This window comes from Mycteria americana, chromosome 1 (assembly GCF_035582795.1).
Source record: "Mycteria americana isolate JAX WOST 10 ecotype Jacksonville Zoo and Gardens chromosome 1, USCA_MyAme_1.0, whole genome shotgun sequence".
In the NCBI taxonomy this organism is placed as follows: domain Eukaryota; kingdom Metazoa; phylum Chordata; class Aves; order Ciconiiformes; family Ciconiidae; genus Mycteria; species Mycteria americana.
Genome location: NC_134365.1, coordinates 203,186,748 through 203,214,671, shown reverse-complemented (window position 1 = coordinate 203,214,671; position 27,924 = coordinate 203,186,748). Strand labels below are relative to the sequence as shown.

The window sequence follows — 27,924 nt, the reverse complement described above, 5'->3', positions numbered from 1 at the left end:
GGAGAGATGGTTAATTTTTTGCCTGTGGAGCACGGGGTAGCTGAAGATGGGACAATGATAATGTGCCATAGAACCAGTGTCTAACTTGAGTCTGTAAGTTTTAATGTCAAGGAGAATTAAGAATTTCAGTTTCCAGCCCTGTCTTTTGACAGTATTTTGTAGGACTCCTTTGCAGGTTGTTTCTGATAAAACACACTACTGGTAACGGGAAGTTATATTGTACGTGCGAGTTCAGCCTGCTTTCATACTGATTTTTAGTCTCACAAACGGGGTTTCCTACACACTTTCCATAGGCCAAACCACACCAAAAGGAACCAGACCAGGCAGGATGCACAGCTGGACACACAGATGTCCACAAGAATTCTATACAAAGTCGAGTCTAGTCAGGTCCTGGTTAACAACAAGGGCTTCTGAGGAAAATTATTCACAAGCTGAATCAGTTTGAAGATACCTTATGGAAAGTTCTGCCCCTCACAACCAAATCATGCACATTCAAGTGTAGATAAACGAAACCAATGCAAGCTTGCCTGATTTGGGTGTTTTACCAAAACGTGAGGACCTAGCTCCACAGAATTGGCTAATTTTTGAACTTTACTGCTCCTTTCCTTATGCTGTCTTCCCCATTACTCCTGAAATTCTTCTTCTGCCCTTTCAGCAGACAGGACTGCAGTCTTTTCCTTTGGCTCTTTTCTCAACAGAGTTACTGTTTGCCTTGGCCACACCACTGAAGTACTCCCTATTGTTAAGAAAACCTAGAGTGGAGTTTGTGTGACCTTTCAAACTCTGCCTTGCTATCCCAGTCAAAATCCCAGCCTAACAAACACTCACTTAGTACATTTAAAAGGAAAGGTTTGGGGTAGAACCTAGTTCTACTGTGTGAACGGTGCAAAAATAGGAATAACCTAAGTTTTGTTAGGAAACTTACCTCTTGGAAAGCTGGCCTAGTTCATGATTTAGCAAGTGTCTAAAAGTTGCAGGGGAAAACCAGTGTATTTTTAATTTTAAAATTTAACTGTATTTTACTAGAGGTGATTTGAACAGAAATCTGGACAGTATCATGCTAGAATTCATGATGGCCAAAACCGGAGTGCTAAAACACTGCAAAAACATCTCTCACTTGTTCCGCAAATAATGACAGTGCACGTAGAATAAAGCAACCCCAAAGCATCGACTGAATCGCTTCCAGCCCAGGAAACACCCGACCTGCAGGAAAGGACCTCCGCTCCCCCGGCAGGCGCGGGGAGGGGCCAGGCCAGGCAGCGCCTCGCCGACCGCAGCAGCCCAGCCGCGCCTCCGGGCGCCGACATGGTGGCGAAGGCTGCCCGCGCGGGCCACAGCAACCACCGTCCTCCCCCTCTCGCCTCGCCGTGATTGGCTGCGATGGGAACGAGGCCGGGGAAGCGCTCGGTGATTGGTGGTCGGGGTGGCTGTTTTGGCGGGCGATGGGCGCCGCGAGGCTGCCCGGCGGGAGGGGGTGGGGGTCGGTCCTCGTTAGGACTGAGGGGCGTCCCGTCCCGTCCCGTCCCGTCCCGTCCCGTCCCCGGCGGTCTCGGTGTGTCCCCGTCTCTGGGCGCCGGCTGGCCGGAAAGAGCCTCTCTCCCATCGAGTAACACGCACACGCCAGCCAGCCAGCCAGCCAGCTAGATAGCAGGCCTTAAGGAAAGGAGTGGCAGTATATATGGTGGCTCGCAAACAGGGCGTGAACCTACAGTATTGAGATACTGCAAAAAACAGAAGTAACCGTATTGAGGATATACGATCAGGAAGGAGGTTTGAAGACCAGTAGTGGTGTCTCCTGCTGTGTCTGGTTGTGGTAAGGTTAGGGGTGAAGTAGCGTATCTAGTGGAGTAGCTGGGTAGTGCAAAACAAGCCAGTGTTTTGCTGCATTTAAAATACTTGCTTTTCAAGGAAAAAACAGGTGTATGTTTTCTATGAATTGTCTATCTTTTTCGTTTTACTCTTTGCCAAGTGATGTAAGTAACCTGTAGTGTTAGCTCAAGTGATGAAATGTGTATGTTGTGGAGAATTTGTCTTTTTTTTTTTTTTTTTTTAAGTCAGACACCATCATGAGTAGAAAGAAACAGTTCTCCTTGGTGCATGACAGTAATGAAGAGCTCAATAGAAGGAAAATGAAAGCTGTAAGGTATGTGAATTTTGAGATTACTCTAGTGGCTTTATTATTTTTAAGTTCTGATAGTATAATTATAAGGAAATAGTATTGGGGAAATGTAGAAAATAATGTTTGTATTCTGCAGTGTTGCAAGTGAGTCCATTTTTATGTGTTATGTATGTGTGTAAAACGTGCAATTTGTGAAAAGTTTTAGCATTTGGAGTAGGTTCAGGGAAGAAGACACTTTAAATGCATCTTGGGATGTTGTCAAATACTGAGTTATTAGGCTACCGATATCTTATATTGATCTGTAGGTATATTTTACAAGTAAATAAAATCACTGTTGATCTATTCAGTATATTTTTCATTAAATAACTATAGAACTAATGTGATTAAAATTGATTATATAACAGTATATTAATGCTGCTTCTAGTTACCTTAAGTGCTGCTTCTGCATACCTAAAAGCTCTAGTACCACCTTTATGGATGATGAATTCAGTATCGTAGAGGTAAATTGCTTCTCCTCCAGTTAAAAGAGGGTAACAAAATTTTTGTCTGCGTGGTGTTTCATTACCTGCACCTTCTTCTACATAGTGTCATTTGGTAAAAAGCGGGCAAGCTTAATTCTAAGAGAGCTGGAAGTCAGAATTCATGTTTGGTTGATATCCCTAATTATCTTAAACCTTTACTTTTACTTCTGAAGGCAGTGTCTTAAAATACTGGAAGAGGATTTTACAGAACCACATCAGAGAAACAGTGATTTGTGTCGTATGTCAAAAGCTATGAGTATGAAAGGTAAGGCTTTTGGATCTTGACTTTTATTTCCAGCAATTTTGTGGTGTGCAGTGTTCACTGTTAATTTATATTTTATATGATCGGTTAAAGACAATAAGTGGGCTGCCAGATTTGATTAACGCATTGTTTATTTACTAGATTTCCAGTACTCAGCAAGAATGACCAATATCTTTCTCTTCCCCTCCTGCTGTTTTTCTTGGCAAAGCTACTGAAAACTTTGTTTTAAAAGAAATCTCATTTTTCTGGGATTTTCTGCTTGAGTATCTTTTTTTCCAATAGTTGTAAAGTTGTGTTGAGTACATAGTCTTTATAGATGCTTTATGAAACAAGGGGTTTTTTTGCTGTACTATAGGTACACATTTTGAATGTGTGTTTTCTTTTGCCTTTTTGCCTTCCCTTTCATGTATTTATCTTGTCTTGAATGTAGCAGCAACCTAATTTAGCTAATCATGCAGATAATATCCTAATCATTAAATGCAAGTAAGTTTTTGTAATTCCCAGATAACTTCCATATATATTTATCTGGACTTCTATTCCTAGTTTTCAAATTCTGTCATTACAAAAGTCAATGTCCAAATTCCTGTTGACTTGATGAATACTATGTAGAAGACGACTACAGTGATGATGTATTCCTGTTTGTCTCATTGATTAAGATGCCCTCCAGTTAACAATATTCGCAGTCAAGTGTTTCCTACGCTTGCTTTTCCAGCGTTGCATGATGATGAGAAGGATGAAGACACTGATTTATTTGGTTTCTCTTCTACAGAAGTAAGTTGATCTAAAGCTTTCTTTTCAGTAGTCACTGTGGTGGTCTGAAATAGTGATAGTACAGGATCTTTCGCATTTTCATTGGAAGTGATTAAAGCAAGCTCAGGTCCCCTCTGAGATAAGGGCCTGCACATCATAACCACGTGCTCCCCAGCAAGTCTTTGCTAGCATTTCTCATTGTGCAGTGTAACTATGTAGTGCACATCTGATGTCCAAAGGTTTTAGGAAAGTTTAATTTATGGTTCTCCATTAGTGCCCCATGTTGCCAACTCCATTCCACCCTCTCATCTGCACATGATGTGAAGAAAGCAACTGGTGCATATGTATGTTTTTAAAAAAAAAAAAAAAAAAAAAAAAACAACCTCTTTCCCTATCAGCTCCCAAATAAAAGGACTTAAAAGATTTTTTTAAAAAACAACTTCACTTGCACAGTAGTGCATAATTTACGAATATATTTCTGTTTCTGCATTTTTAAAAAAATGCTCTGCTTGTGAATATTTTCTGTGTTTTGACATACTAATGTCATTTGTTTCACAGAAATCTGTATTTTGGACAGCCATTAAGTGCTTTTTTTTGTTTTTAATTTATGCAAAAGATAAGGTGTGGCCATTCTGGTTTTTATGTTATAAAATTCAGATTTAGCCTTTATTGCAAAATACAAATAAGTCAAGTTTTTGGAATTAAGCCCTGTCATTAAACTTTATTGAAAAAATAAATTTTAATCAGGTTCACTAATGCAATATGTTAGAAGTTTTGCATAATAGTGGGAAAAATACTAAGAGCAAACAGGAAGTCAGCATTCCTTTTACTAGGAATGCTTTTCATTTACCTTGGAAGGTGTTTTCTTACACCTCTTGTTGCTCAATTCAATAGCACTTGCTTTGAAGCTTGGTCTCATTGAAATGGGGGGGGTGGGTACTGAAAGTGAAAACAGGCTTATAGAACATTTTTTACTGGGACTTGGATGTAACCCTGTATTTGAACTTGCTTTACTTTTTCCCTCCGAATTTAGACCAAAACTGATTTTAAACTTGGGCTGTGCAGTGGCAACTCACAAAGGCTAGCAAGGTAAATCTTTATTAACTCGATCGTTTTTATCTGTTTAGGTAGCAGACTGGGGGACAACTTGACAGAGCAAGCATTTCCAGCCATTTTTCTTGGGCTGATTTTTTTAATTTTTTTAATGTGTTCTTTAAACTTTACTAATGTGTTCTCAGTATGAGTGTCTAGTGCTGTGGGAACACAACTTGCTTGACACTTGAGTACAAATAACATTTCATTGAAAGGCAACAAGAAACAGATTGGTTTGGCTTCAAAATGTTTGGAACTGAAAGTTCTAAACATTCTGGTAACTCCCTGATAAGGGTTCGGGGGAGAGTAGAGAACTGCTGAAATGCCAAGCTGTGGTAGGAAGGACTGTATCATTGAAGCACCTCCTTCCCCCATCCCCCTGCTGCTCGCATTGCACCTTCTGCTTACCTTCTGCTTACCTTCTGCTTACCTTCTGCTTACCTTCTGCTTACCTTCTGCTTACCTTCTGCTTACCTTCTGCTTACCGGTTACCTTCTGGTAACCAGTCACAGCTATAAAGGTTAGATGCCAGCAATATTCTGTGGTAATGTCATATCTAAATTACATTAACTTGCTTATTTGTCTAGCCTGTGTGAACTTGCAGGAAGTCTTAAAGTGAGTGTCTTTCTTCCCACTGCCGTTGCTGTGGAGATTCACATTGATACAAATGAGAATAGGCCCAGATAATTCTTACAGATATGTTATATAAGGAATCTGTCCTATGCAGATCCATTCTGTAAGGGAGGTATAGGAAATTTATCTTCTGAGATTGGTGCATGTAACATGCATTGCTAACCTTGCCCAAAGTAAAACAGAAACTCAAGATTTTGTGTGTGGCTGTGAGTCCCTACAGCAGTTCTCCAAGTCCTCTCATGGTCCATCACAAACAACAAACTGAGCACAGGAAAAACAACACAGTGCTTCCTTCCTGTAATTAGGCTGGTTTATGCAGGCTGCTTTTGTGGGAGCCTTGACAGCTGTTTAGATCCATGTGTACTTTGCAGAAGAGCAGGGATGGGTGACCATACAACAGAATTTAATAGCCTTCCTAACAGGTTGTCAGTAGCTGGTTTTAGTATAATCTATCATGTATTCTAAAGATTTTAACAGCTTAATCAATATCTCATGGGGTATCTAAAGGAAAATATTTGGGCAACAAAGGAAAAATTAATCCTGGAATGTTAGTCATGCATTTTACTCTCATTGAGGATAAAAGTCACTACCACCTACAAAGGTTTTGTTCAGCCTTGCCAAAATTGTCAGATGAAAAATAATTACTGAAGATTAATTTTAAGATGATGCTACTAGAAAGGAAACTTTTTGAAAAATTAGGTATCTGTAGGATATCACAGTGTGAATTCTGCTGTTTTAAAAATAAGTGTGTGCATGTATTTAATGACAGATTTTTTAAATACTCAAATTGTGTCTAAAGTATTTGTGGGAACTTTGATACTTTATTTAAAATGTGTAGGTTTTTTCCTTAAAGTTTTGTTTTGCAGGCCCACCAGTCACGATATTGAAGAGAGAAATGTTTGGCACCGAGTTTCTTCAAATGGTGGGCTGAGGGATAAACCAGCTCTAGCTCCATCAGCAGACATGGTGTGTTAATATGGAATTTCCTTATATTGTCACTTGTTATTTTTGTATATGCATAGTTAATACTGCACTTCTTAACTATTAAGGCTGCAAGTTTTTGTTTTTTATGTGCTATTATTCCATCTTATCATAGAATTGATGTGCAGCTACAGTGTTAATAAAATAACTTGACAAAATGAATGCAGCTCAAACCCAACCAGATCATAGCTGAGGAGTGCTAGTGTATTCAGCTGGCTGTAAAACTATGTATATTGTATTTAGCTTTTTTTAAAAAACACCCAAGGCTTCACAATATTTGGGTGTGGGGCTTTTTTATTTATTTTTAAAATTGAGACAGCTGGAAGGCTCATGCAACACATCCTTAAAGTAGTCATTCAGGGCAACAAGGTTGTTGGACAAAGGGATCTCTCTTGAAACATTCTATTACGTTTTCTAGCCTGATCTTTCTGAATGAGGTTTGTGAAGTTTTAGGACAAGTTGTGGACTAATGTCATGGATATTTTAAAATGACAGAATAAAATGGAAACGAATGGTAAGTCCTGTGCCAGTCCTGTTTTCTTCTATGGAGACTGTCCTGTATAGTTACCTTGAAAGAATCATAACTTGCAAATGTCTGTCTTGGCTTCTTAGGTAGTTTTGTTATAGTGCCCATTAAAGTTTGAAAATGGTTTTGGTTTATGCACATTTTTTTGAAAAGTCTATTTGAAATAAAGCCATGTCATGTTATCTTAAACTTCAATATATTACTGTTGACAAAATATTAAAGGAAATAGCCTGAGGTTATCTTTGAGGTATCTTGAGTTTGAGATCATAAGTAATATTTCAATGGTAGTGACCTCTTCTGTTGACGGAATATTTTCTTTTTTTGGAGAAAGTTGTTGAGAATGAGCTCATATGAAAACTCACATTTATTGAGATCCTAGTGTAACTGCTACTTTTGTTTCTTGAGTTTTTTTCAGACTCCTTTATTTTGTGGCTGGTGATTACTAGATTTTTGGCAGTATAATTTCTTACATCACTGAATGAGTTTATCCATGTCTTTTGAGTTTTGGAAGGATTTTTATTACTGCATCATTGATCATAATGAGAACCACGAAGTAGAGAGGGAGCAATGTAATTCCATGACATTTTTACCTATTATGTCTCCTTGCATCTGTTCAAAATAGAATGGGAATAGTTGTCATAGGGAAGTATTCCTAACACAGTTAGCATCCAAGTCATAATAGGAGGAAGGTTTTCTTCCCTTTTTCTGCTCCTAGGAAGAAGACATAATTGGTCTGAGATGTTCAGATACATTAATTGGAAAGTTGTTGTTCTAGAGATGAAGGTGATAACAAACATCTTTAATAAGCTCCATAATGATGTGTGTGACTAACAGATCTCTCCCAGACTGTGGGCAGCACCAATGTCTGGTCAGAGGCAGAAGTATTTCAGGTTTTTGAACTCGTAAGCTTTAATTTCTCTCTAGTTTGTGTTTCTTCTCCTTAACACCAGTGAGGAACCCTTTAGAAGTTGGAGATGTTTGCATGTTAGTTAAGTTGCCTTTTGGCAAGGTGAACTGGTTGCCTAATAGTGACAGATTTACACAGCACCGTCCCTGACTTTTTGGGACATCCCCAGCTGATGATGTTCTCATTTTGCTTTTAGCAAAATACCAGCACTTTAACCAGTACTCCTAACACTAGCTTTAGTAGTGCCAGTGACAAAATAGGACATTTCTATATGTACATTTGCTTCTGTGTCGATTCATATGCAAGTATTTTATTGTCTTTTCTTGCATCAGCATAACACTGGGAGCTTTTTTCATTTTTGGTGGTTTTCCCCAAATGGTATTTCTAAATATTTTACTTTTTTCTAGGCTGCAGTATTCCCATTCTTCAATCTTGCATGTCTGTTTTTCTTACACATCTGTATTAATAACTTTATTTTGCCTTTCCTTCACGTACTATCTTTTCATTTGGTTTTTGTGTGCATGTGTCTGTGCAAATAAATTGCATGTATTTAACAAACAAAAAAATTCAGAATCTGTGTTTCAGAAATACTACAGGGTAAATGTTTTCAGTGTAATTCAGGTAAACTAAGTATTTTGGGCCTGTTTGCAGCTATAGAGCTGCTCAGAGCCTTACACAGATCATCAGTCACCAACATCAAGTGCCTCTCTGTCAAAACAGCAAATGAGTATAGCCCATCTTGTCTTCCAGCCATACAAGTGACGTTATGTTCATTGGCAAATCTTTCCCCAGGACAGCAAAACTATGGAAGATATTGATGAAGCTTTGTGCATAGCTATTTGTAATCTCAGCCACTTACACGATGCAGATGAGGTGAGTGAAAATAAGTTAAATAGATATGAAATATTAAATCCTATCCTTGATTGAAGCTTTTTGTTATGAGTAGTCACACATTAATATGCTATTTAAACATGCTTTTACTGCCTTCGTTTTGACATCTCTTTTGTCCTTCCAACTGTTTGTGTTATTTCTGTGAATATACAGCTTTAAACTCCAGGCTATAGTCTGGAGTTCACAGGCTACAGGAGTAGTCTGTAAAGGAGTACATGAGCCTATGCATAATTTAAAGTTACTAGGTCAATCCATATATTTAGCAGAACCATATATAAGCCAGTCTTCAAGTACTAAGCTTGTGGTTCCTTGGATCAGGGTAAAATTCAGCACTTGTTTTTGCTCTAGCAACTATGCTAACTTCCTAGTTTTCACTTGCCTCTTTCTGGATTTAAAGGTGGAAAAGAAATTATATGGGCAACAGAAGTATTAATTTTAACAGACACAATATGCAAAACATGTAAGTCAAGTAATGCATTTTTATGCACAGTATAAAATATAGGAAGAATCCTAAAATACTGGATAATGCTGTTAATAGGTTTTACTGAGTAACCTATGAACTTCATCAATGATAATTATTTTATTTAAACTTTAACTCTTATTAAATGTGCTGTGGAAAAGCTTGCAGTTCTGTCTTTGCCATTTATTTACATTTTACATGTATTCTAAGATACCCAGGCATAGAAGTGTTTCAATGATCCAAAAGCTTAAAGCAAATTCATTCTAGTAAGTGTGGCATGAAGTGTCCTTAAAAGCTGTTTTCCATTCCCTTTCTGACTTGTTTTGTTGCAGTGGCCAATCTGTCAGTTAAGCGAAGTTATGTTAAATACCTAAGTCATATATTACTAGCATCTTGTAAAAACCTACCATTTCAGCAGCTCTAACATAGTAACTCATGCATACAACTGTGGTCTTCCAACAGCTTTTCAACAAAGACTGAGACTTGCCAAAGCAGTGTTGCATTACTGAGATTTTTTTTCCATAGTCTCTTCATTAAATGTAACTATACCAACAAAACTGATGCTTAGCCAGAGGAAGAATCTTTTTTTTTTTCCTTTATGCTCACAATGAGTTTAAAAAAACAGTAGAAATCTTAGTGTGCTAGTTATCTGTGTACAGTGCTATGTTAGAATGTCAAGTAAGGAAAGTGAGGCAATGGGCCCAAGATCTATGTGTTTCTTACCTCATAGAGCTAAAGGCTTCAGGATCCAGACAGTGTGAGCTGACCAGAAGTTAGAGAAAACAGGGATTAATGAGCTATAATTTTTCCTCCATTACATTATATAGTCATCCTCTAATTTGCTTTTTTGCCCCCCCCTTTTTTTTTTCTCTGAAACCAAACCACAGTGTGGTTTAGTGTCAGTCTTTCTGCTGGAGTATTGATCGCTGTCTTACTGTACATTGTTTCTGTTCTGTTCTGAATTTAGAGAAAAAAAAGAAGTAATGTGAGAATCATTAGATAATAATAATGAATAATGAAATAATAAATGCATGTTTATTCAATACTGAATGAAATAGACGCTGACGTACTTGGAATTGAAAGTGAGGCAGGAAGGCGACAAAGTTGCGGAAACTGCAGACAGAACATTTGATGAACTTATTGCTTCTCTTCTGTCAAGGTAGTAATCTGGTTTGTAGGGTGGCGGGTGTGAGTTGTTTTTATTAAGGAGTTGTTTCTAATTCAGATAAAAGAATTCTGAATAAAATTTCAGTCTTCCTCATAGCAGTATTTCATGATACCTGTCTTCAATTTTTGTGCAATGTTTTTCCCCTTGCATAGTGGCATCTTGGAGCTGGTTTGCATGGTTGGAAACTAGCGTATGCAGCCTCTGCACTTTAAAAAAAAGAAAAAATTCAGAATACTCTTAATTATGTTAGTTTTCTGAAATAGCTCAATTGTTAGGGTTTTTTGATATTGCTATTAGTGGATGATCAGTTTAACAGCAAGAATAACTTTTTTAAAAATTGACTTTCTGCAAATTTTCAGGCTGATAGAAGGCCAAGGACACTTTATTTCTTCGTTTTTAAAAATACTTGTATCTTCAGATTTGGGGTGGGGAGGTGTGTCAAAGCTTAGGATTCCCAAAGAGCCTGTGAGAGGGGGACCTGATATCTCAATAGACTGAATTGCAAAATCCAACTGTTTAGTTTTCAGTTGGATGTGTATGGAAATATCAGAAGGCTTGAATGGAGGACTGCTTTAAACATTTAATAAAAAACCAGTTTCTCCAAACAAAGTGGCTTTTCAGTGTAAACTCTTAACTTTTGTGGTTCTTCCAATTATTACGTGTGTTTTCCATGCTTTCGACTCTTCACTGTTTGAGGAACATGATACTTCCGTGTGAGATGTATCCCCTTTTATTGTGGTATAACTGGCAATTGTGTGTTATAGTTGAAGTTGGAATCTGTACGGCTGAGTGCTTATTAAATTCTGAAAAATAATGTTTTTAATACAGGAAAAGGAAGTTGTGTGCAGAATTAGTGAAGAGCATCAACAACTACAGTGCTGGTATTGCAAAAGCTAAGGAAGTCATTGAAGAGAAGAAAAAGTGCTTGATTGGTGCCATTAGGATTGGAAAAGAATTAAAAATTACACCTTCTGTAAGAACCTATTGTGATCTCACTCAGGTAGTTACATTCTTGCACTGTGAAATAATTTATTTTTAATGAATGCATTCAAATTTGGATTGAAAGTTTCTGTGATCCATTTTTCAGTTTTCTGACTTCAATACTGAGATTGTTGCAGTAATGTATTCTTACCCCACTTCTACACACACACCCCCCCCCCTCCCCAGCTTATATTGATCTTGGTCACAAATTAGGGTCTAGTGACTGACGTGAAACAAAAAAGATTGTCTTTGCCTCAGAGAGCTTGCTATCTGAAACAGCAAGCTCTCCAACCTTCTCACTGAACTACTCCAGAATAAATAGCCACGCTCTCCTGATCCTCTTGGTCCCAGGCCTTTACTTCCATTCTTCCTCCCCGTCATATCTGCTGTTCATAGAAACCCATGCTACCTGCCATGCTGTATCAGACCAAAGGTCCATCTTCTGAAGTCTCCTATCTCTGACAACAGGGGGGAAGAAATGCTTGGAAGAAGAATCTAAGAACCTGGGCATTTAGTGAGTATAGGAGGTTGAAGGTTAGGGATTTTATAATCACTAGGATACATCAGGGTCACTACACTGAGAAAACATTACCTCATTGTGTCATAAGCTTGTGTAACACTTCCTTAAATGTTTTCATAATGCTTGTAGCAGTGTGTATGTGGGTGTACATATGTACATTATTTGTATGTATTCATATGCAGTGGCAGTGAGTCCCACATTTTAATATTTAAAATGAAGTGTTTATAAAATAGCTCCCTCTGTTCTTTCTAAATGTGCTACCCAGTTATTTTATTTGGAGCCTTTGTAGTCCTTGTGTTGAGAAAAAGAATTAATAACTGGTCTTGTCATTCTTTGAAGTAATGTGATTTTTAGACTGTCATGTTCCCTGCATCCAGTTGTCACTTCCTGTATGAAGAAACTTAGTCTTTCTCATCTGACCCAGAAAAGAAGTCTGATCCCTCCTTTTTTCTGTCATTTGCCTCCATCTTGCCCAGTGTGACTTCTGGGAGCTGGCACCCACCACTGTCCTTCCATAGGCCTACCTTCTTACTTAGAAGTCACCTTCTCAGTAACTGTTAATACAGAAGGAAAATTTGACTCCTGCTTCTGTTTACATGCTAACATTACAAAACCCCAACCATTAGGTCTTAGCAATGTAAGAAGATATAACTGAGAATTGGCTGTTAATGAGTAAACTCTTGGGTTTTTTTTCTGTAAAATTAAAGATGCCATACTCTGGCTTTGTCATGTTGTAGATAATAGATGCCTGTATAATCTGCTTTTTGTATAATAGAAGCTAAGACTGTACTTCTTAATTTCAGGTTATTTATAATTTAAAGTTGCCAGTTGAGGCTGAGCTTTCAAGAGTGAATAGTTTGAAAGAAAAAATATCTCCAAGGTAAATGACTGGAGCGGAAGGTATATTGGGAGGTAAATGGATGGACTGGTTATCTTAATTACAAAAGCTGGTCATATAACAGATAAACAGCAGAAATTGAGATGCCTCACTTGCATTTTACTGAAAAACTACTAGATGTATTCAGATGTGTATAAACTAGATGTATCAGATGTATCTAAAATTCACATGTATATAAACTCATCACTAACAATGCACAGTAGTCTTCATCTGAAGCATCAGGGAGAAAGCACATACAATTTGCTGCTATGTAAACAAATATATATGCATTTAAAAAATTCTTGACAGACTTCTACCAGTTTTAACCTTTCTCTCCTTCCCTTATAAGTAGAAGTAAATTGGGGAAATAATGGCTTAATTTTTTAAAAAATGAATCTGTTTTGCAGCTTCAGGAAAGACTTAAATGCTTTTTGGGGCACTAGTGTCTAAGAAGAAATTTGTGGAAAATCCCAGTTACCATGTTGCCCTCATTGGAAGTGACAAATGTTATTTCTATACCAGAAATAAGCAAGAAAATGTGTCATGGCTGTGGTACAGCTAACCATATGCAGCTTGGTCATAAGAATGGTCAGAGTACTGTAATCCTACTGTATAAAGGCCGCATTCAGGAATGATGAAGGAGGGACAGAACGAAGATGGTGTTAGGTTGGAACATCTTGGGGATCCCATTATATTTCAGGACATGGAACCACTCTGGGGGATAGAGTGGTTGTGTGCGTCAGATTCTGACTGGCACAGAGGAATGAAGCTCAAAGTTGATTACTTGCATGCAAAGAGTGAAAAATTATCATGGAATCATTCAGGTTGGAAAAGACCCTTAAGATCATAAGTCCAACTGTTAACCTAACACTACCAAGTCCACCACTAAACCATGTCCCCAAGTGCCAAGTCTGCAAGTCTGTTAAATCACAGAATCATTTGGGTTGGAAGGGACCTTTACAGGTCATCTAGTCCAACCCCCTTGCAATGAGCAGGGACATCTTCAACTAGATCAGGCTGCTCAGAGCCCTGTCCAACCTGACCTTGAATGTTTCCAGGGATGGGGCATCTACCACCTCTCTGGGCAACCTGTTCCAGTGCTTCACCACCCTCATCGTAAAAAATTTCTTCCTTGTATTTAGTCTGGATCTACCGTCTTTTAGTTAAAACCATTACCCCTTGTCCTATCGCAACAGGCCCTACTAAAATGTTTGTCCCCATCTTTCTTATAAGCTCCCTTTAAGTACTGAAAGGCTGCAATAAGGTCTCCCCAAAGCCTTGTCTTCTCTAGGTTGAACAACCCCAACTCTCTCAGCCAAATGCCTCCAGGGGTGGTCACTCAGCCACTTCCCTGGGCAGCCTGTTCCAATGCTTGACAAAAATTATGACTCATCCTGTCATATGTTAGTTGAATCATTAGAATATGGATAAAGGAATCTTTAAAATAATCTTTTAGTAAACAGTGACTTGGTAGGTAGGGCCTATTTTGAAGATAATCTCAGTGGTGAATGAGAATTTCAGAGAAGCCTATTTAAATGCACAATGGCAAACTCTTCCAACCTAGAAGAAAGCTAAAACATGACAAAATCAAATTTGTTTGCATTGGAAGACCTTTTAAGAACCTGAACAAAATGGGAAAAAGGAGATCTGATGAAGGATGAGTATAAAGGCCTCGTATGCTGGTGCCACTCCAAAACAACACCGAAGGTGAAAAAATCACAGCTAGGAGGTACACAGGAGTTGAGGCACATTCTCTAGGCATAAAATACTGTAGAATGAAAGGTAGATGTGTTTCTGAAGGGGCAGGGGGGAGAAGAAAAGATGGGCTGTTCAATACTGCTTACACTTCAGTTTTCACAAATTGTTCATTGTAACTGGACAGCAAAGCTAAGGATTTGATTGAATGGAGTTAGGATTTACAGTTCTGTTAGCTTAACTGTAAAAGTACTTAAAAGGTTTTGCTGGCTTTCATTGGTAAAGGAAACAGCTGTTTATTAGTGTAGCAATAAACAGAACAAGAAGAACATACATTTTGGACTTCAGTTATGGTTTTGTTCTTCAGGACTGCTGGAGAATTCTTTTTCTCCATGCAGAATACTTTATTGAACTGAACTGGGTATAGGTGTGAAAACTCAGTGAAGTGAATGTTGGAGTACTCTGTGCATGAGGGAGAGAGAAAGCAAAAGGCAAGAGAGTTTTTAAGTATGAATGTGAAAACAAATGAGCAACCAAATCTGTTGTTAGTAGGAGTGGAAGAATGAAGCTGGAGTAGGTAATTAATCTTTTATTTTGCCCCTCCATGAATATTGTGCTGAAAAATATCGTACATCTCAAAACTGTCAGAGTGATTTAGGTATTCATGTCACCTTCTGTAATGTTTCTTCTCTTCTCTTTAGGTTCTTCCTAAACACTGATGAGATTACATCTTTGTTAAAAAATTTGGGCAAGATTGAATGGGGAACAACAGGACAGTAAGTATTTTTTTAATAAAGAGGATAGGTGCAGTAACTTACCTGTTCTTCTAATGGTTAAATATTTATTAGAGAATAAATTTAAAAATGAAAAAAGTTTGTATATGCTTATGGGTTTGTAAGAGTATAATGAAACAAAGCAAAACTTCAGATGCTGGTATTTCAATCAGCATTCCAGTTAATGGAGTTAGTGTTTCAGTTCTGACATTGCAGTTTTACTTGTGTTTCACCCAACTATATTTCACTGTATCACTTAAGTTACCAAGATTTTTTTATGCTGTGTGCTTTTCAGCTTTGGCTGGCATTTAATGATAGAATCATAGATTCACAGAATCATTTAGGTTGGAAAAGATCTTTTAAGATCATCAAGACCAACCATAAATTTAACACTGCCAAGTCCACCACTAAACCATGTCCCTAAGCACCACATCTACATGTTCATAGTACACATAATAGAGATATTTATCATTTCAGCATATGACAATTACTTCATATAAGTGTAAATAAATCTCTAAAATCAACAGCAAATACTGAAATTTATAGTATTTCCACTTCACAGTCTAAATACTGGTTGTGCCAAATGCCAAAAGAAACTACAAGATTAACTTGAACCAGAAAAAAACTGATTTTTATTTTAAAAATTACAACTGCTTTTATTTTATTAGTCTCCTTTATTTATTTTTCCCCGCAGTCTTTGACAAAAACTTGAGGCAATGGAATGGAGTTACTGTTAGGGCCATTGTAGTCAGCACTGGTTATGTTAAAAAAGGCTTATTGCGTACTGCAATACTTGAAAATCCTGCAGATTACAGTGAAGAGTAACTGTTAGTACAAAAGCATCTGACATGCCTTTTGTTTTTAACATGAGCTATCTATCACATTATTAAAATTTTTTTCAAAGAGTTTGTGTGGTACGTGTGGTCTCTGATCATTTAAGCAGGGGTAGCTCTTGTACTGAGCTGTGCCCAAGAATATGTGCTGTTTCCATGCCAATCCCTTCTGGGTTTCAGAAATCATGTTACTGTTTTTATTGTCTTGGTATTCAAAAACATAACACAGTTTATTTCAACCAACTCTTATGAGGTGTTTTCTTAACATAGTGATATGTTCTTAATAAAACATCTGCTTTGACTCGTGCTTTTCTGAAAACAGACTGGATTATATTAATTTGTCTCCAAATAAATGTTTTTCCAAATGTAGTGAAGATAATGGACAACACACTCTTATCCTTGATGACAAAGAAGAAATGCCAGTCTGCGATACTCAATCATCTGTAGAGAATATGTTTCCAGCACTTAGCAGAAAAAGTAAGATAAAGGCTCTTGCAAATAAGCTCGGTGTTCACAAAGAAGTGAAAAATACTCAAGTACAAGAAACACTTCCTATGATACGTCATCAGAGTATTGCTGCTCTGCCCAAGTCTCCATCCAGCCCTGATGTCATAATAGAAGAAATATATGAAGATGACCTGGAAAGTAAGTTTCTTAATACCTAATGCTTTCAGTGTTCCATTTTTGGGCATGATATTGTTTATGTGTTTTGTCTTACGTTGTGTGTTTGTAGGTATACTCGGCTCATATGAATTCTTTAATGATGTCTGTCTTTCACTTCATCTTCCTTTGAGCTAGCATCATTTCTTTTCGGTCCTCCGTCAGCTTAGCTTAGTGAAAACTTTCTCACAAGTTCTGTCAAAGAGGGCTCATAAGTTCCTGTGTCTGCTTGGATGAGTCTCTTCGACTCTTAGTGATTACAGTCGCCCTCAGAGTTTCTGACATTGGCTCCTGGAGGAGGCTTTTCTGGCAGTTCCCTTGGCTTCCTGAATCTTCTCCCAGGGCATTGTCCTACATTAATTGGCAACAACAATTAAGTTCTTCAGCTTGTCAGGTTTTCCCTGGACTGTATTAGTACGAGTGTAGCTAACAGGTCCAGGAAGTGATCCTTCCCCTCTGTTAGGCTCTTGTGAGACTGAATCTGGAGCACTATGCCCAGTTTTGGACTCTGCAGTACTGAAAGTCACTGTCATACTGGAGCAAGTCCAGCAGAGCCTACCAGGCTGGTGTCCAGGAGGTGCTCAGGCATAATAGGGCTGAAGGCATTAGGAACAAGTTGGAACGTGGTAATTCCAATTAGATTGGGGGGGGAATAGGTAAATGCGCCCCACAGTATAATTAAGATGCTTAACTTCAGAGTGTTCTATGTTCACAACATACCTAGAAAATCCCTATGATTAGTAATGTTTGGGGAGGATGAGGGAGAGGATAGGGGTGGTATGTGAGAGTAGGTGTGGTAGCATATACCTGTGATCAAGGTGAAGTAAATTTCAGAGCTTGGGCATGGCTGTCTAAAATAGCATATTCCAGAACCCCAGTGGACTTCACAAAAGTCTTGTCAGAACTAAATTCCTTCCAACTGCAGTGTTATGAGTTTTGCATGTCTTGAATCTAAGAATTTTAATGATAGTTTTGTAATCTTGGAATTAGCATGTGGGCTGGCCATGTGCACATAGTCACTGTGTGTGCGTCTGTTTCAGTCACATCAGATAAGAGAATTTTTGCCTTTGCAGTACCCTTACAATACATGTAATTTCTCTTTACTGTGTTTGCTGCTGTACTACGTATGTATAAATACTTAACTAACCTAATTCATTAAACTTTTCTCCTAAAACAATAAACAAACAGAGTTTCCCACAGAATATCATGCTGATGAACAGAGAAGGAAACTCTTCAAGAAAGAAACACCTGTTCAACACAAAGCTGGTTAGTGGTTTTCCTATCTGGTAAATGGTTTAGTTTACTAGAAGGGACCCATCCTCTAAGCAGTGAGAGTAGACACTGGAATTTGTTGGAGGGTTGGACACATACGTTAGCATTCTAGTTGGGATCAGGAATGTACTAGGAAGTAGAACTCCTGACTGTCCCTAGTTAGCATGTGTTTGCTCACATATAAGTGCAGACTTGGGGCACAGGAATTGATTTTCTTCCAGTTAAAACTAGTGTGAGAGGTGCTTACAGTGCAAATGTTATTCTTAGTACCAGCAGTTTTGCTCTGCAAAAACACTCCCTGGTCTGCTCTCCTTGCTAATGTAAAGACTATACAGTCTTTTAAGATTTACCGTAAAGCCACTTAGTTGGAAGATGCAATACAGGAAGTCCCAAGCAACTTTCAGAAACTCAACATTGGCAGTGTTTCTCAACATCTGGCAGATACTTGACATAATGATAGCAGTGCTTGCTGTGAACAGTGGGACCGTTTCTTAGGTCAGTAGTTTATATACCAAATTTTGAACTGTTGGCTTGTTCTCCCTCCATGTTTGGTTTTCTGAATTATGAGTGAACAGATAAATGTACAAAACAGTAATTTGAGGAAATAAGTTACTTTGTTCAAAAATTCTGTAGGCACAGTTTGTGTGGTGCTTCGAGCTTTGTTCATTGTTGAGTGTAAATGATAATAAAAGTTGAAGAGTAGAGATCACAGCATTGGGAAAGAAAGAAACTGACCCAAGAAGTTGACAGAAGAAGAAGCAAAAAGATGCTGCCAAAAGATGTGCCTTAATCTGGGACGCAAAATAATATTAGCGAAGCAAACAGATTAAGGAAATTGCTTTTTTTTTTGTTTGGTTTGGTTTTTTTGTTTGGGGTTTTTTTTTCCTTTGTTTTTTTTAACCTCAGTCATATAAATGTGCTTTCCCCTGACAATTTCTTGTCCAATAACTTGTGAATTCACTGGCTGCTCTTAATGAGACTTGACAGAGTATTAGGGAATTTGAGCAGTTTAAGACCATAACAAATTCTGTGGAAATAAGTAGTTGGCAGAGAAATTCTCCTAATGCCCATACTGAAGTGAGTGTAGTGTGTGCTTACCCTTTATTAGACGTCACCATGTGAATTAGAATTCACATGGAGAGAGAAACACCTCACAGCTATCACAGTTGTGTGATGTTTGAGGCTTATCAGACACTTCAGTTTGAGTATCTCTCACATGTACACTAAGAGAACAAGATCTTAAGAGATTAAATGATCACAGAGTTACCTGATGTGATCGTTTTTATCAGTAATATGCTAAAGTATGTATTTTGTGCAATACTGGATCTTTTTGGATTATGGGAGGTGTAATTTGAAGTTTGATATAACGAGTTTTTCATTCTCTCCTGCTAGTAGGGTTAGTTATCAGATGAATAATATTCGATAAATTTTTCAAATCCTTTTCAGGCAGCTGTGGTTTGTTGGGATTTTTTGTTTGCATTTAGTTTAAGGGACATACTCAAACAGCTTAAAGACATCTCTTCTGGATCCATCTGGCTCTAGTGATCCAGAACTGGCCCAGCTCCCATTACTGTTTTTGGCTGGAGGTATCAGCCTCTGCTGATCTAGTGAAGTGACTGTTAATACATGCTTTTCCCAGTCTACGTAGGACAAGCTAGCTGACTCATCACGTCATTGGAGCTGGTGACCAGGGGTGATCCAGAAGAGTTAGTGTACCTATAGCTGAAATCTTTCAATTCATTCAGACTTTTTACTCAGATACCATCTTTTCCACTGGAAATGCCCAACAGTAATCTTGCATCTGTGCTGGATGCTGCATTTCTTAAACTTCTAAGCACAGTCCTGTGCACATGCTCAGAATGTTTCAAATACCAGATTCTTTGTACCATCTTTTGCCCATCATCAGTTGTAGTTCAGAGATAGGCACAGAGATGGCAGTGCTCTAGGATGCTGCAAATCTGTGTGTTTGCTCTGCCCTGATCAGTCATGCAGGTGGTATTGGGTCTAGATGATGCTATCCACTCTTTGCAGGAAGTTTTGTGGTGTAAAATGCTCTTGTAGGAATTGAGTTGCTGGGTTTCTAAAATCTTCTGACCCATCCACCACCTTTGGTGAGTAGCTTCAGAAAGAGAAATCTGCATTTTGGACCCCAAATCAAGGGAGGTACCTGCAGTACAAAGGATTTGGATGCTTAGTCAGACATACTGTCTTATATAGCGTGATCTCTTGGCTAGCTTAGGCCATTCCTTGATTTTCATGCATTATCACTGAATAACTATACAAAAGTGCTTAGCATACCTGTTCTTAAAGGTAGAAGTCTTAGTCTCTCTAATTTGCTTTCTAGAAGCTTCTTATTTCTCTGTTAAATAGAGAGAGTACAAACTCTGAATTACCTACTTAAGTTCAGGCTACCACTTTGTAAGCAGCGAGACAGCCTTTTGTTTTGCAGCGTAGCATAAGGGAGGTAGTTCAAAAGAGTGGATTTAATCAGAAAGCAAACTTGGTAACTAGTTTGAAACAAGTGTGAGCAGACTTGTCAGATTAAAAGCTATTCGAGGTAATGTTATCATGATTAATGCAACATACACCTAATCACATGTCTAATAATATCTATCAGAGTCACTTGGAGAATGTTTGATAATCTATTTTATGTTTTACTCAGGTTCAACAGAACTAGTGTTTGTAAGCCATGTTATAAATCCATGCCACTTCTATATTCGGAGATACTCACAGAAGAAAGAAGCAGGGTTTTTGGAGAAGAAATTGAAAAACTTTTGTTGTAGTAAGAGTTCATATCTCTTGCCTTCAGATGTTTTGGAACTAGGTAAATTATTACTTTCTAAAGGTCTACATTATCTTAAAATACTATCTTGCAGTATGTCTTCCTTAGTATAATATTCTCCCCCCCACACATACACATAGTACAGCAGTCCTTATATGTTCTGGAATCTACAATTCATGCTTTTTGGGAAACATTGTACACATTGTTTGGTAAAGTAGACTTTTATTAAATCATACAAATGAAAACAGTAGAAGTAAAAAAGACTCTGCAGTTCTTCTCAACCTCAGCAAATTGAGTGCTTAGAGTAACCAGCGGTTGAAGGAGATAGGCTGTAAACTTCATGTTTTCCAGCATTAGGTGGTAATTGTTAACTGACAGTTTTTTCAGTATACTGATTTTCATTACTAGCCTAGTTTTTCCATTACTTCAGTAAATCAGCTTTCTCTCATGCAAGCAACATTCCCTTCAAGTGGATAGATGATTTTTTTTTAAAGTTCACTAACTGGATAGAAACCATTCTGGAAGTAAAAATGAAAGACAGTAATACTTTGCTAAATCATTAAAATTATTTTCTAGCCCACATGTTGACAATGTTACTTCTAGAAGGTGTTTAGAAAACTGATAAAAAGTATGTAATAGCCCTCAACTTCAGTGGGTTTTTGCCACTTTACTAAAAGGTATAGAAAGTTTGCCAGTATTTACTCCATAATACAAACCAAATACCTCCTAACCTGACAGACATTTTGTAAATGAATGTGGGGAGAAAACTTCTGATGGCTATCGAGATGAGATTTTTAATGTCTTTGTGTCTTTATTTTAGCAGTAGCACTCTTACTACCTGTGTGGAGATAGGCAACAATGGAATATTATGCAGAACTGTAATAATACTTCCAGTGTGAAATATTTGCAAATACTGAATTTAGTCTTTCTGGTTTTTTATTTGCTTCCGTATAGGTGCTAGAACTTTTATTAAGAGTAAGGAAGGTGGAATGTGGTGCCGTGGAACTATCACTGAACTAATTCCCCTAAAAAGTAAAAATGAGAGGAAGCCTTGTGGTCCAATAAGATACAGAGTTTGTGATATTGCAATGCTGGAAATATTCCTGATTGATTTTGGGAGCTCTGTAGTTCTAATTTTCTCAGGGTATGTTTACAGAGAGAGGTTTTTGTCTGCAATTGTTGTCCTTGGCTGTTGTTACTCAAGAGGACCTCTACTAAGAAACAAGCCCTCCATCATCTTCACACAAGCAGATAACCAGATATCCAAATGACACTAATGTTCTGTACGTAGGTATTTCCCTCAGGAAAAGTGGCAGTGTATGTAAGTACGCAAGTGTACAAGCCTTCACATGTTATAATGTTTAACTTACACTTGCATTGCAAAAGAGAATGTGAGTCCTCAAAGTTTAAAAAAAAAAAAAAAAAAGGCTTTTCATTGAGACTTTCTAGTTTTGTTTCAGTGACATGACATTATGCCAATTATTGCAATGATGACCTTTATTTTAAGTCTGGGATTTGGTTTGGGGGGTTCTTTTTGGTGTGGGTTTTTTTTTTTTCTTTTAACCTAGTACTGCTTTTATTCCCATTGACAATAGATATGTTCCCACTGAAAGTCCTGAACGTGCTACTCTGCAAACTATTGAAACAGATGACATTTGTTTGTTTGTAAGGAAGCCTGATCAGCATATCGAGGCAGAACTTGCAGCTGTTCCTCCTTTAGCAGTACGGTGTTCATTGAAGGATGTTGTTCCCAAAAATGCAGTAAGTAAAAGCTGTTTGTGCTATTTCAGGACATTTTTTTTCTTCCTAAGATTTATAGTAAAGAACTTAAATATTTAATTTACAATGATCTTATTGCACTATAAACAGAAGGAAACTCAAGAGGAGTACAAGGGTATATTTTATTTAAAAAAAAAAAGTTAAATCATTTCTTGTAAAAACATGGATTGCATTGCTTTCATTGGAAAGGAAACGAGCTTATAGCAGTCTGTCTTAAAAAGCCTCTGGGTTTACAAATACATATTTGAGGCTTAAATCTCACTCCTCTTACTCTAGACATGTTCTTTTGTCAAATTTAAGAACAAATTACAGAGCTGATATTCTTATGTCATGGCTGTCTGATAACTTTATGCAGGTAGTAACTTTCAAAAATCATCCAAACAGAAGAAATGGCTTCAGAATTTTTAAAACAATCTTTTCAGGGATTGTCCTTTGTTACTTAAAATTTTTTGCCACATATTAAAAAGTGTTATTTGTTCTCTTTCAGTATAACGACAAATAAAGTACTGTCAGCCTGTATTCGCTTAGAAAAAGGACACATATTGCAGCATTATTTTCTTCAATATTCACTTATTTATTAGGCTTTCTTCATTTTTGCTGCATTCACATGGGAATGAACTATGTCCAGTGCAGCTGTGCATTTCTGACAGTATAACTGCTGGTTGGTTTTGGGCTTTTTTACTGGTCTGATTTTGTCTGAAATAACTTTAAATAGGAAAGATCTGGACCAGTTTTCACAGATGTGGATAAAATGCCTTCCTTGTATATGCTTTCATTTTTTCACACCTAAAAAGCACAGATTTGCAGTATCAAATGAGAAATGCATTGACTTGATCCAAGAGAAATAGATTCAGACAGGCTTTTTAAAGGTAGATAAAATGTCAAGAAGGATGTTGTGAAGAGGAGGAATGTGTAAATTGACCAAACTATGTTGTACATTTGTATAAAGACACAAAAAGATAAGAATAAACTTTCAAACGAATTGGGAGAGCAGAAATGTAAGCCATGAGATGAAACGGCGTATGACAATTCTAGTTCATCTATCAGAACAATCAGAGGGGATGAAATCTTGAATCTTTAAAAGAAACGTGGTGGAAACTGCAGCCCCTTGATCTGACTCGGTTTTATACAGTTAAAAACACTTATAAAGCCATCATAGAAGAATACTGTTCAGTGCTGTCCTGGCTACGGACTAGACAGTATAACAGTGTGTTCAGTATTTCATCTGTTCAGATGCATCTGTGCTCCCTTCCTTGCTTCTATTTTATTTTATTTTTAATTACTGTATGTATTTTGTATTTTAACATGCTCTGACATCTCCAGTAACTTTTTCTTTCTTCCTAACACAGCATGAAGGTTGGGGAGAGGAAGCAAAGACAAAATTTTTAGGAATGGTAAATAATAAAGTTGTCTTAATGACCATATTTAGAGAAGAGGATGGTGTTCTCATTGTGGATTTGAAAAAACCTCCATTTAATAAAATAAGCAATAACATGCCAGTGTCTCTCAAGGATGCATTAGTTTTTTTAGACTTGGCAAGGTATGTGGTTTTCCTTTACTTTATGTTCTTATGCTATAAATGATAACAGCATAATACTTACAAAGTGAAGTTTACCAAGCAAGTTGGTTTTGCCGTGTTTGATATATTAATATGTGATGTATTAATCTTCAGCAATATCTGTTGATGTCCTTTTTTCACCTTCAGTAATAAACAGTGGCATACTCATTTGCACTAGTCCAGGCTTTATTTGGATAATGAACTTTATTTTAGAAAATGACAAAATTTAAATTTCTGTACAAGTTTGAATAACAAGGAGGTGAAAGGAGAAACCCTTAGTGTCTACCACAGACAGAAAAACATACAGAAATCAGCCTTGTATCTGTTTGATTTGGCTGGTAGGCCGTGACAGGCTAGTCAGCATATCTGAACCAGCCATGTGACATGGTGCATATAGCACAACGAATAGGAGAAACAACGATAGGTCATAAAGGGGAGCTTGATGTTGGCATTAGGACAGAGCAGAGCTGCTTTGGAGGGACGAGTGGAAGAGGCAGGAGATAGAGAACAACATGAGCGCTTTGGTGTTTGGGTACAGGGGTATGGCATGCAAATCTGTAGGAAATTCTAGTTCATTTTGCTGCACACAGAGAAAGGTCTTTGTTTATATTTAAGCATAACTAGTTATGGTGGTGAGAACAGCAGGAGATAATCTTTTACTGCATCTGTGTTCCTCAGGTAATTGCTTTTTCTCATAAGTGATGAAAAGGAACTCTAAAAGAAAATGGTTTTGTCAATGTCGTGGGTTCTAGCCTTTTACTTTATTCTTTTTAACAATTTAAATGTATGCTACTGCATCCCAAATAACAAAGTCTTTTTAGGCGCCAGCTGCCATATGTTGTTCTTCATATGTTACATTTGTGACAGGAGAAGCATTAGACAGAATTGGCTGCACCAGCTGCAAGAAAGAAAGTTCAAGCTATTCATACAAACATGAATCAAGTTATTTTTATAAGACCATTTTGCATTTTTTATGGGAAACTTGACATTTGAATATAAAAGGGTTCCTTCTCAGTCAATTTTGACAGAATTTATTCAAAATTTCATTTTCTTTACCTCAGGTTTAGATCACAGCTTCCCAGTCAGTTAGAAAATAATACTGTCTTGCAGTATAGTCCACCTAAGATTCCACAAGAAAAAGAAGTCTGTGTTGTAGTTTGCCACATTAATAGCCCAAGTGATTTCTATCTCCAGTTGGTAAGTTTAGAAATAAGGTCTATTTACATAAAACTCTGAAAAAACATTTTGGTTGAGCTACTTGTAGTCCACATTAAATAAGCAACAGTTTCCATTAACTTCTGTCGCTTGTTACCAGTTTTAGGATTCCTAGAATTAATGGATGAGATTAATTTCTACAATCCTAGATTAATCCTAGATTAATTCCAGAATAGAATTCCAGAAAGTTAACATTTTTTTGTCAGTTTTGTTACATGGTTAATTCCTGTGTGGGTATGTAGTGTTTTACTGTTTATAGAGTGGTGACTGAACAGTGCAATATTCAACAATTGTTGGGCTCTTTAATTCACTTTATATATTCATAACCACTGTTTAATTGGGGAGGGAGGACTAGGAAGTACACTACTAGAAAAAATGTCTCTTAAAAGAGCAAAAATACCATATAGAGAACATCTGGTGTGTATGTATGTTTTGTTTTTCTTATTTTAGAGAGAGAGCCTGGATTCTTTAGCTCTTCCAAAGAAAATTCAGGAGGTATATAAACATGAGTGTGGGAAAAACTTGGAAATTGTCTGCCCAGTTGAAGGCCAAGCCTGTATTGCAAAACAGAAAGATGGGAATTGGTACAGAGCACAGATTATAGGTGAAGTATTGATTCTTTCACTCTTAATGCTGGGTTGCAAAATCAGATGTGGTACTAGATCAGAGTTGCACACTGTATACGAATAGTAACAAACAGCCATTATTCTTACTAGGCATTCTTATACTAACAGGTAGGTTCATAAAGTCAGTAGCACTAATTCATGTTATATTCTTTTGCTATTAATGGGTTGTTTTATACTTTTTTTTTTTTTTTTTTTTTAATAAAGGGAAGCGGTATACTTCATTTTCTGTATATTATTAACCACTACCATGGACTTCTGGAGGGCAGACTTTGGCCTGTTCAGGACACTGGTTGAGAGAGTCCCTTGGGAGGCAGTCCTGAAGGGCAAAGGGGTCCAGGAAGGCTGGGCATTCTTCAAGAGGGAAATCTTAAAGGCGCAGGAGCAGGCCGTCCCCACGTGCCATAAGACAAAACCGATGGGGAAGACGACCGGCCTGGCTGAACAGGGAGCTTTTGCTGGGACTCAGGAAAAAAAGGAGAGTTTACCACTTTCAGAAGAAGGGGCAGGCAACTCAAGAAGAGTACAGGGATCTCATCAAGTCATGCAGAGAGAAGATTAGAAAGGCAAAAGCCCAGCTAGAACTCAGTCTGGCCACTGTTGTAACAGATAATGAAAAATGCTTTTACAAATACATTAACAACAAAAAGAGAGCCAAGGACAATCTCCCTCCTTTATTGGATGCAGGGTACATTGCCCGCAAGGATGAGGAAAAGGCTGAGGTACTTAATACCTTCTTTGCCTCAGTCTTTAATAGTTTGACCAGTTCTCCCCAGGGTATTCAGCCCCTGAGCAGGAAGACAGGGACAGAGAGCAGAATAAACCCCTGTCATCCAGGAGGAAGCAGTTAACGACCTGCTGTGCCACCTGGACACTCACAAGTGTCTGGGGCTGGATGGGATCCACCTGAGAGTACTGAGGGAGCTGACAGAGGAGCTTGCAAATCCACTCTCCATCATTTATCAGCAGTCCTGGTTAACAGGGGAGGTCCCAGATGGCTGGAGGCTTGCCAGCTTGATGCCCATCTACAAGAAGGGCCGGAAGGAGGATCCGGGGAACTACAGGCCTGTCAGCCTGGCCTCGGTACTGGCGAAAATTATGGAGCGGTTCATCTTGAGTGTGTTCAACAGGCATGTGCAGGCCAACTAGGGGATCAGACCCAGCCAGCATGGGTTCATGAAAGGCAGGTCCTGCTTGACCAACCTGATCTCCTTCTATGACCAGGTGACCCGCCTAGTGGATGAGGGAAAGGCTGTAGATGTCATCTACCTGGACTTTAGGAAGGCCTTTGATACTGTCTCCCACAGCATTCTCCTAGAGAAGCTGGCGGCTCATGGCTTAGGCGGGTAAAAAACTGTCTGGATGGCCGGGCCCAGAGAGTTGTGGTGAACAGAGTTAAATCCAGTTGGTGGCTGGTAACAAGTGGTGTTCCCCAAGGCTCTGTGTTGGGGCCAGTCTTGTTTAATATCTTTATCAATGATCTGGATGAGGGGATTGAGTGCACTCCCAGTAAGTTTGCAGAGGACGCTAAACTGGGTGGGAGAGTTGATCTGCTTGAGGGGAGGAAGGCTCTGCAGAGGGATCTAGACAGGCTGGATCGATGGGCCAAGGCCAATTGTATGAGGTTTAACAAGGCGAAGTGCATGGTCCTGCACTTGGGTCACAACAACCCCATGCAACATTACAGGCTTGGGGAAGAGTGGCTGGAAAGCTGCCAGGCAGAAAAGGACATGGTCGACAGCTTGCTGAATATGTTGGTCGACAGCTGGCTGAGTATGAGCCAGCAGTTGTGCCCAGGTGGCCAAGAAAGCCAACAGCACCCTGGCTTGTATCAGAAATAGTGTGGCCAGCAGGAGTAGGGCAGTGATTGTCCCCCTATACTCAGCACTGGTGAGGCCACACCCTGCAAGTACTGTGTTCAGTTTTGGGCCCCTCACTACAAGAAAGACATTGAGGTGCTGGAGTGTGTCCAGAGAAGGGCAATGAAGCTGGTGAAGGGTCTGGAGAACAAGTCCTGTGATGAGCAGCTGAGGGAACTGGGGTTGT

General features: G+C 38.3%; 1 protein-coding gene across 1 annotated transcript in view; it reads left to right on the top strand.

The window, feature by feature from the left end:
* Positions 1-2,066: 2,066 nt before the first annotated feature.
* Positions 2,067-27,924, top strand: part of RNF17 (ring finger protein 17) — a 53,371-nt gene continuing 27,513 nt past the window's right edge. Inside the window, exons 1-18 of the mRNA XM_075490958.1 lie at positions 2,067-2,143; positions 2,814-2,896; positions 3,615-3,673; positions 4,686-4,741; positions 6,244-6,343; positions 8,584-8,664; positions 10,201-10,301; positions 11,139-11,310; positions 12,615-12,691; positions 15,085-15,159; positions 16,360-16,633; positions 17,828-17,915; positions 20,584-20,745; positions 21,658-21,865; positions 22,317-22,464; positions 23,832-24,022; positions 25,102-25,237; positions 25,706-25,859. Of these exons, the coding sequence (XP_075347073.1) occupies positions 2,067-2,143; positions 2,814-2,896; positions 3,615-3,673; positions 4,686-4,741; positions 6,244-6,343; positions 8,584-8,664; positions 10,201-10,301; positions 11,139-11,310; positions 12,615-12,691; positions 15,085-15,159; positions 16,360-16,633; positions 17,828-17,915; positions 20,584-20,745; positions 21,658-21,865; positions 22,317-22,464; positions 23,832-24,022; positions 25,102-25,237; positions 25,706-25,859 (2,242 nt within the window). The remainder of the gene's footprint in view (positions 2,144-2,813; positions 2,897-3,614; positions 3,674-4,685; positions 4,742-6,243; positions 6,344-8,583; positions 8,665-10,200; positions 10,302-11,138; positions 11,311-12,614; positions 12,692-15,084; positions 15,160-16,359; positions 16,634-17,827; positions 17,916-20,583; positions 20,746-21,657; positions 21,866-22,316; positions 22,465-23,831; positions 24,023-25,101; positions 25,238-25,705; positions 25,860-27,924) is intronic.